The 9,975-nt window shown below is 43.9% G+C and overlaps 1 protein-coding gene across 36 annotated transcripts in view; it reads right to left on the reverse strand.

The window, feature by feature from the left end:
• The window catches only part of CCDC66 (coiled-coil domain containing 66), a 46,041-nt gene extending 38,006 nt beyond the window's left edge, over positions 1-8,035 (reverse strand). For 8 of the 36 annotated variants that reach the window (XM_089306059.1, XM_070050707.2, XM_070050702.2 and 5 more), the window contains exons 1-3: positions 7,372-7,911; positions 5,410-5,474; positions 4,676-4,701 (exon numbers count right to left, since the gene is read on the reverse strand). In XM_089306059.1, the coding sequence (XP_089162185.1) occupies positions 4,676-4,701; positions 5,410-5,474; positions 7,372-7,382 (102 nt within the window). In that variant the 5' untranslated portion in view covers positions 7,383-7,911. Of the gene's footprint in view, positions 1-174; positions 232-1,784; positions 2,675-4,675; positions 4,702-5,409; positions 5,475-7,371 lie in introns of those variants that run through there. The other 28 variants (XM_089306070.1, XM_070050706.2, XM_089306065.1 and 25 more) reach the window with 16 other exon arrangements.
• Positions 8,036-9,975: the final 1,940 nt, after the last annotated feature.

Here is a 9,975-nt window from a genome sequence, read left to right on the forward strand (position 1 = left end):
TCCCACCTCTCACCCCCAGTGGAGTCCTACATACATACCGAAATCTTACAAGTGTAATAAACCTTTGCTACATAAACTCTATTAACTGGAATTCTAATTTAACTGAATTATTTTGCCACATCACAGTTACTTCAGAAATAAAGTCTTCAAAAGCATTTTTTAAAGGGTAATGACCTGATATAAGGTGAATATACATCCAGTCTAACAATGAAATACTCCAAGTACTTGTACCTTAAAACCAGAAAGGAAAAACAAATGAAGGCAGCAAAAAATCATAAACTACCAGATTCAATTATGTTCAGATTACTAAATTAGAAAAGAGTATATTTGGGGCCAGTGTTGTGGCACGGTGTGTTAAGCCAATACATGCAATGCCAGCATCCCATTTCAGAGCATGGTTTTGAGTCCTGGTAGCTCTGTTTCCAATCTATCTCCCTGCTAGTACTCCTGGGAAAGCAGTGGAACATGGCCCAAAAACTTGGACTTCAGCCATGTGGGAGACCTGGAGTGAGTTCCTGGCTCCTGATTTTAGTTTGGCCCAGACTCAGCTGTCATGGCCATTTGGGAATGAACCAGCAGATGGAAGATATCTGTCGATGCATTTCAAATAAATAAGTACATCTTAAAAAAAAAAAAAGCAAACATATTTCTCAAGTGTTTACTGGATTAGATGAATCAAACAAGGCTTTTCATGTCATAAAACCAGTATTTTTTTTTTTTTTTAGATTTATTACTTATTTATTTGAGAGGCAGAGTTACAGATAGAGAGGAGAGACAGAGGGAGAGGTCTTCCATCAGCTGATTTCTGCTTCCATTCCACTACCTAGATGGCTGCAATGGCTGGATATAGGCCGATCCAAAGCCAGGAACCACAAGCTTCTTTCGGGTCTCCCATCTAGGTGCAGGGGCCCGAGTACTTGGGCCATCTTCCATGGCTTTCCCAGGCCAATACTGGAGAGCTGGACCAGAAGTGGAGCAGCCAGGACTGGAACCAGTGCCCATGGATGCCAGTGCCACAGGCAGAGGTTTAACCTACTATGCAATAGTGCCAGACCCAAAACCAGTATTTTCCCTAATACTATAAAGACAATGTTTAATGCATTTATTTGATATTGGCTGACTTCACAATTTATCTGGCATCAGGAAAAAATTTTTTAGCCGGCACCGCAGCTCAATAGGCTAATCCTCCACCTGCGGCGCCGGCACACCGGGTTCTAGTCCCGGTCAGGGTGCCGGATTCTGTCCCGGTTGCTTCTCTTCCAGACTAGCTCTCTGCTGTGGCACGGGAGTGCAGTGGAGGATGGCCCAAGTGCTTGGATCCTGCACCTGCATGGGAGACCAGGAGAAGCACCTGGCTCCTGCCTTCGGATCAGCGCAGCCACTGGGGAGTGAACTAACGGAAAAGGAAGACCTTTCTCTCTGTCTCTCTCTCTCACAGTCCACTCTGCCTGCCAAAAAAAAAAAAAAAAATTTAAAGATTTATTTAGGGCCAGCACTGTGGCACGGTGGACTAAGCCTCTGCTGGAGCACTAGCATTCTATATGGGTGCCAGTTTGAGTCCTGGCTGCTCCTCTTCAGATCCAGCTTTTCGCTATGGCCTGGGAATGAACTAGCAGATGGAAGCTCTCTCTCTCAAATAAATAAAACTTTTAAAAAGACAACAAAATGGGGCCAGGGTGTAGCACAGTGTGTAAAACTACTACTTAAAACACTGGCATCTCACATCAGAGTGCCAGTTCTAGTCCTTGCTGCTCAGCTTCCAATCCAGCTTCCTGCTAATGTACCTGGAAAGGCAGTGGCTCCTGCCACCATGTGGGAGACTAGCATGGAGTTCCTAGCTCTTGGCTTTGGCCTGGCACATGTCTGGCTGTTGAGGCCATTTGAGGAGGGAACCAGAGGATAGATTTCTTCTCTATTATTCGCCTTTCACGTAAGCAAAAAGACAACAAAATGATTTCAAAATGTGGTGACTACAGCAAATCTATTAAGGATATCAACAGGAATAAGAAATGTGAAGAAAACCCTGTAGAATCCCAAACCAAACATTTTATGTAGCTTTTCAGCTAGGAAGTTGGAAAAGGGGACTGTATTTTTTAATGTGACTCAGATAAAAGCAGCTAATTGAAATATATTAATAGTAAAGGGAAAGAAAGTAATACATCATCTATATTTTATGATTAAGGACACACGCCAAGTATTTAACTATAGAACACTGATGGGGGATATATTCCAAAATCCTCAGTGCATGTCCAAAAGGACAGACAGTACTGAGACCTATATATAAGTACTACAATATCACAACAATCAGTATGGTAACCAACATGGCTACTAGGTGAATAATGGGCAGGTAGGGTATACCACTTGGATATGCTGCACCAAAGATTGGTTCATGTCCTAGGCAGGGCAGAGTAAGATTTTATCATGCTGCTACAAATGATGCACAACTTAAAACACATGAATTGCTAATTTCTGGAATTCTCCATTTAACATTTTTGTAACAAAGTTAACCGTGGGTTACCTGATACCATGGAAAGCAAAACAATAGATGGGTAGGGGTGACTACCGCAAATAAATAGAGACATATAATTTTTACAGGTATCCTGTGGAACTTCTCTGATTATCATCACCCATATATTAAGTGATTACTCCAGCAATTTCTCTATCTTGATTATACCTGGAAAGAAAAACCAAGCCATCAAGGGCTCAGAGTTGAAGGGAAAAGTGTCAGATCAGTCAAACTGGGTCCTATCCACAGACAAGCAAAGATTTTAAGAACTACAAGGAGAAATTTATGCCAATGTTAAATCTAAAAATGAAAAAAATAAGGAACAAAAAAAGCAGTAACAAAACAAGTTTTTAAATGGTAATGCAGAAAAAGGAGTGGCTTAAGTCTTCACCTTTAATGTCAGCATTTCATACCAAAATGCCTGCAATAGTAGGTCAGGGCCAGGTCAAACCCAGGAATTCCATCCAGGTCTCCCACTTGGGCTGCCATCACTGCTGCCTCCCAGTGGCATTAACAGGAAGCTGGATAAAAAGTGGAGCCAAGAGGCCGGCGCCGCGGCTCACTAGGCTAATCCTCCGCCTAGCGGCGCCGGCACACCGGGTTTTAGTCCCGGTCGGGGCGCCGGATTCTGTCCCGGTTGCCCCTCTTCCAGGCCAGCCCTCTGCTGTGGCCAGGGAGTGCAGTGGAGGATGGCCCAGGTGCTTGGGCCCTGCACCCCATGGGATACCAGGAAAAGCACCTGGCTCCTGGCTCCTGCCATCGGATCAGCGCGGTGCGCCGGCCGCAGCGCGCCGGCCGCAGCGGCCATTGGAGGGTGAACCAACGGCAAAGGAAGACCTTTCTCTCTGTCTCTCTCTCTCACTGTCCACTCTGCCTGTCAAAAAAAAAAAAAAAAAAAAAAAAGTGGAGCCAAGAGTTGATCCCAGGTGCTCCAATATGCAATGCAATTGTTCTAAGCTATAGCTTAACCTGCTGTAGCACAACATCCATCCCGATTATCTATTTTTAAATGTCTCTGGAGCTGTACAGTCCAGGATGGAACTATTAAACTTAAATCAATTAAAAATTACATGAAGTGGGGCCGGTGCTGTGGTGTAGCAGGTAAAGCTGCCACCTGTAATGCCAGCATCCCATATGGGCGAGGGTTCAGGTTCCAGTTGTCCAATTCCTATCCAGCTCTCTGCTATGGCTTAGGAAAGCAGCTGAAGATGGCCCGAGTCCTTGGGCCCCTGCACCCATGTGGGAGACCTGGAAGAAGCTCCTGGCTCCTGGTTTCGGATTGACACAGCTCTGACCGTTATGTCCAATTGGGGAGTAAACCAGTGGATGGAAGTTCTCTCTCTCTCTCTCTCTCTCTGCCTCTCCTTCTGTGTAACTCTGACTTTCAAATAAATAAATAAATCTTTAAAAAATATTACCTGAAGTTAGAAATTCAGTTCCTTAGTCACAGTAGCCACATTTTAAGTGCTCAGTAACTACACGAGGTTACCATATAACACTGATTTCAGAACATTCCTATCACTAAAGAAAACTACCAGATAGGACTGATCAAGAGAAAAGGATTCCACAGAGCTTTTTATTTTTTTTATTTTATTTTTTTTTTAATTTTTTTTTGATAGGCAGAGTGGACAGTGAGAGAGAGAGAGACAGAGAGAAAGGTCTACCTTTGCCGTTGGTTCACCCTCCAATGGCCGCCGCGGCCGGCGCGCTGCGGCCGGCGCACCGCGCTGATCCGATGGCAGGAGCCAGGTGCTTTTCCTGGTCTCCCATGGGGTGCAGGGCCCAAGCACCTGGGCCATCCTCCACTGCACTCCCTGGCCACAGCAGAGGGCTGGCCTGGAAGAGGGGCAACCGGGACAGAATCCGGCGCCCCGACCGGGACTAAAACCCGGTGTGCCGGCGCCGCTAGGCGGAGGATTAGCCTATTGAGCCACGGCGCCGGCCCTCCACAGAGCTTTTTAAACTGAACAATTATGACTCCATTTCGGTGAAAAGACAAGCCTCAAAGCAATGCAGCATTAACTTCCCATCATCGCTTCAAACCCCTTAGAACACTTTCATATTTCCCAGTACTTATTTTCAAAGCACTGCAAAAAAAAAATAAATAAATAAAAAAAAAATTGCACTTTACATCTGAAAACAGGTCAGGTGGAAAATCAATTAGCTTACCTTTACAGAAATTTTTGATTTATGTTCTACAAAAGAAAAAAGAAATTACTAAACTATCAACCAAAAACATATTAAGGCAGTCAGGAAAGAAAATTTTAAGTAGCATTAGTTAAGATGTTAAGGCAGAAATATTGTCCACAAAAGCATTAACTTTAGATGCTGAGTGGTCTTTTACAACGGGGTTCAGATGTTGAGTGTTCTTACAGCGGGATTCAAGTATTTACTTCTGTTTGGTTTATTTTGGTTATTTTTTTAAGGTAAAACTATAAATAGATCACAGGATGGGGAGAGGAATAAGATAAGCATTTGACTACCAAAGGTTAAGAGTACTACTATATTGAGTTTTAAAACTAACACTAAAAATGTCTTAAGCATCTGTGGTCTTATTTAAATTTACTTTCTCTAACAATAAAGTGTTATGTGGAAAAAACAATTACATAAATTTTACCTATGTTAATCATCAGGCAATAAGAACATATGCTATATGTAACTATAACAGATGTTTTACACACACAATATACTGAAACATTAAATTTTATGAATCTGCATATTGACAATAGTAAAGCTGTGATATAACCTGAGTTTATCTGACTAAAAGTAAATCTGCACAAATCTGAGGAAGCAGTTTTCAAAATATTATTTAAATGTAACTCTTTTACATGCAAAACAAGTTAAACTTAAATCTTATACAGGAACTTAAGTCAACACTGTAGATTTCCAGTAACACAGCATACCAAATGGAGACAGTATTAGCTTGGTTTTCCCATCCAGTAGCTCAGTTTCAAGCTTTAAACCATCTCTGCAATATAAACAGAGTTGTTCATTATTTTTAAGAAATATCAACATTTCAATCAGCCAGAAATGTTCATATAAACCCAAAAAGTAAATGTTTCTTTAAATGTATATAGGTATCCTGTAAATATCAAACAAATCATTTAATTAGAAATGTTTTTTCAATCCAAGACAAAACTTTCAAAAACTACAGGGAGAAAATTATTCAAAGTTTTCAATATGAATTAATCTCTAACCTACAGAACTCAATTGTTGGCCGGCGCCGCGGCTCACTAGGCTAATCCTCCGCCTAGCGGCGCCGGCATACCGGGTTCTAGTCCCGGTCGGGGCGCCGGATTCTGTCCCGGTTGCCCCTCTTCCAGGCCAGCCCTCTGCTGTGGCCAGGGAGTGCAGTGGAGGATGGCCCAAGTGCTTGGGCCCTGCACCCCATGGGAGACCAGGAGAAGCACCTGGCTCCTGCCATTGGATCAGCGCAGCACAACGGCTGTGGCGGCCATTGGAGGGTGAACCAATGGCAAAGGAAGACCTTTCTCTCTGTCTCTCTCACTGTCCACTCTGCCTGTCAAAAAAATAAAAAAAAAAAAAAAAAAAAAAAAAAAAAAAAAAGAACTCAACTGTTAGTAAGCAATAAGTTAATTGTTGTTAGACCATTTAACTCTCATAATTTTAGACTTGGAATAATAATGCTGTTACCAAACACCTCAGCTGAGAAACAAGTCGCATCTAATTAGTTTGATAACGATCTCATATAATAAAGGAGTGCTGAAACATTTGCTTGGTCACAATTTCCGTTTTATTTTGAATATTTCTAATAAAAACATTTTCACAGTTAACGACCACATCAACAATACATTTACAATAATATGCATGTCAAAAGCATGGGCATAAAGTAACAGGAGACACTGCCAACAAAACCCGTTCACCCCATAAGGTCCTAAATAAAAAACTCCACAGAAACAAAACGACAGCCCAAACATTAATTCAGTGTCTTACCAGGATAGGGAGAAAAAAAAAAAAAAAGGTGTATGTGACAAAAGTGAAGTCCAGGAGATAAAATTAACTCAAGCAGTCAAGGGAGGGGGCAATGTGCGGAGCGGCTCAGATGGGGATGAGCAAAGGATCTCGCTTTATTAAAGGCAAAACACCGGCAGGACTAGGTTCGAAGGGTTTCCCCACTGCGGGGTCATGAACAGTTCAGGGTCTCTGTTGGTGAAACGTCACCCCCCAGAAAGAAAACCCCCTGAATGAAACTTCCAGCTGTCTCCGCCCTGCCCAGCACAGTCCACGACTTAAGGGACAGGCTGTCCTTACGTAGTTTCTTACGTCCCCAGATGACAGAACACGACGTTCATTTGCTACACTGGGTGTGCAATTAGGCCTGATTTCGTTGATTTTTCATCTTCCTAAAATTAACAACTCTCCGAGAGGGATGAAAAACACCCATCACTCCTTAGTTATCCACCCACTACTCGAGAAGCCCCGGTTCCTGGCCTGGTCGGCCTTGCACACACGTGGGTGCTCCGATCTTCTGCGAGACCCCAAGCCAGGCTCGCCCCACACTCCGGGCCTGGGCCAGGATTCCGCGCTCCCAACCCCGCCCCGGGAAGCCGCTAGACCACCTCTCTCCAACCGCCCTCCTCGTTTCTCCTCCACGCCTCTTCGCTCCTCCCCACCCAGAGCTAAAAGGCCGCAGAGGAGGTCCCGGAGAGTTTTAACGCGAGTTATTTAGTGAAAAATAGGGTCCGCGGCGTCGGGAAAGGCTGCCCTATCCCCCTCTATCTCAGGGCGCTGGGCTCTGCCGCTTCCAGCGGCGGCAGTCTGGAAGGTTCTCCGTGAAAGACTCCACGGAGTGACTGAGGTCACCCACTTCCCAGCTGACGACCACCTTCCCAGTCCCAGCTTACCCCAAGTTCATGGTCTGGCCTCCGCCTCCCTCCACAAGTCGCTCAATCCTCTTGTGTACGTCGGTTACCGCAGCTGTCGCTCAACAAGCTCTACGCCAATTGGATACCTAGGACGGGAGAGCCGCAGGCTGGACCAATCAGAGCGGGCCGTACTGGCGGGGGCGCTCAGCCGGCGGCTCCCGGGGCAACCGGCTTCGCTGGCGCTGCCGGGGTTCCAAGGCTGAATCCCGCGTTCCTCGCTTTTGCGACCCGCAACGTTCCCTCAGGGAACCCTCAGCGCCATGCCTTGCTTCCCATGGAGAAGGCAAAAACGGGAACAAAGACGTAAATGTTTTAAGGAAATAAGTATTTTCTATACTGTATGTTCTGTGTGGAAGGAAGGCTTGTTTTGCTACAAAAACAGGCAAGGGCTGGACACCTAGGACCAATAGCGGGTACGTCTCGTTTCGTGTTGTCGCTCCCAACGTCAAGCCTATACCACACTGTGGCAAAAATCACAAGTGCCCAATACATTTAGCTGCTATGTGCCAGACGTGGACCCAACCCGCAGTGTTCATGATGGAAGACTTAACAACGTGGTCTCTGAGGCACAGCGGGGTTAAGAGACTTGCCCACAAGACGCTGACCACCGCTCCTGTAGTGGCACGCGGGCATGGTTAACTCCTCTGCATTCCTCAGGTCTCAGATTAAACGTCACTTCCTCCACCGAGCGCTCCCGCAATGACTAGATGAGAGCTGGGCACGTAATGCAAGTGAGTTCTGGTGCCAAAGTGAGCTTGAGTGTCTTGTGCATTTGTGTAGCCAGCCACAGCGCTGGAACCCCACAGGGTAGACAGGGAATAGTTGTTAAATGATTGAACAGCAAAATTTTTAAATGTCAACAACTTAACCTTGACTGAATGAGGTGTTAGGAGGAAGCCCCTAGATTATACTGCAGTTGCTAAAATGGTTACAGATTTCTCCTTTATCTGCTCTTACATGATTTTTGTGAATTCTAGTTGATAAACAATGAGGTACATTAAAAAATTATGGTGCAATTAGAGAAAACTCAAATCTTTTCGTATTAATTTTTGTTCTGGCTGTGGCAGGATATACTTAAACATTGTTAGCTTACTTGGCTGAATAGAAACCTTTATGCATTTGATCGGGTGTTGTTACTTTTAAAGGGATGTTTTTTTCTTCGGCATATAAAAAAGTCCGAAAGGATTGATGCCAACATGTGGAAAGGTAGAGTGGTGTGCGTTTTAAAACGTTACTTTTCTTCCTAACTTATTATGATAAGTGGAGTCATAACAATATTTGTCCTTTTAGCATTTGGCTTCTCTCAGCATATTTTCTTTCTTTCTTTTTTTTAATTTGACAGATAGAGTTAGTAGTGAGAGAGACAGAGAGAAAGGTCTTCCTTCCGTTGGTTCACCCCCTAAATGGCTGCCACGGCCAGAGCTACGCTGATCTGAAGCCAGGAGCCAGGTGCTTCCTCCTGGTCTCCCGTAGGGGTGCAGGGGCCCAAGCAGCTGGGCCATCATCCACTGCTTTCCCAGGCCACAGCAGAGAGCTGGACTGGGAGAGGAGCAACTGGGACTAGAATCCGGTGCCCATATGGGACGTCGGTGCCGCAGGCAGAGGATTAACCAAGTGAGCCACAGCGCCGGCCCCTCAGCATATTTTCAAGGTTCATTTATGTTACAGTGTGTAGAATTCCATTTCTTCTTATGAATGAATAATAGTCCATTGGATGCATATACCACAACTTGTGTATCACTCATTCATTCATGTGTATCATCACTGTGTATCATTCATTGTGGCTGCACAGTTGGCTATCTCCATCTTTTGATTATGAATAATGCTGCAGAGAACATTGGTGTATAAGTATCTGTTTGAATCTCTGTTTCTTTTACTATATACCTGGGGGTGAAATTGTTGGCTCATAGGATAACGCCATAGTTAGCTTTTGGAGAAACTACTGAGCTGTTATCAGTGCAGTTGCATCATTTTCCATTCCCATCAGCAACATACCAGTGTTTCACTTTATTCACATCTTCACCAACATTGTTTTTTCCTTTTTTATAACAAAACAAAACCTGGCCATCTTAGTAGGTTGCTTGGTTCTGACAGTTTCTCCTTTTTTTTTTTTTTCCCAATGTTTCCTTGATGGGGGATTAAAGCATAGAGTTGCCTCTTCTTTCATTTTGCTGATATTACCCCTCTTTACTGTCTTTTAATATAGATCAGTCTGATTTTTTTTCCTTCCCATGACTGACTCTGAAAAGTTCTAGCCACTTGTAGAATTGTCCACAATCTGAATTTGTCTAATTGTTTCTTTGTGGTGATATTTATCTTGTTCTTCTATCTTTCCTAGAATACTCAAGTTGAACATTTTGGTAATACAGTCACCCCTTGATACCCAAAGAGGGTCGGTTCCAAGACACCCCCCTTCCTTTCTTGGATACCCAAATCCACAAATACTTAAGTCTCTTATATAAAATGGTGTAGCATTTGCACAGAATCTGTATATTCCTCTTGTATATCTCAGACTATATCTAGATTACTTATAATACCTAAAACAATGTAAATACTATGTAAATAGTTGTATTCTGTAGGGAA

The sequence above is a fragment of the Oryctolagus cuniculus genome, chromosome 10 (genome assembly GCF_051225735.1).
Source record: "Oryctolagus cuniculus isolate XC-2025 breed Fujian yellow rabbit chromosome 10, ASM5122573v1, whole genome shotgun sequence".
NCBI lineage: Eukaryota > Metazoa > Chordata > Mammalia > Lagomorpha > Leporidae > Oryctolagus > Oryctolagus cuniculus.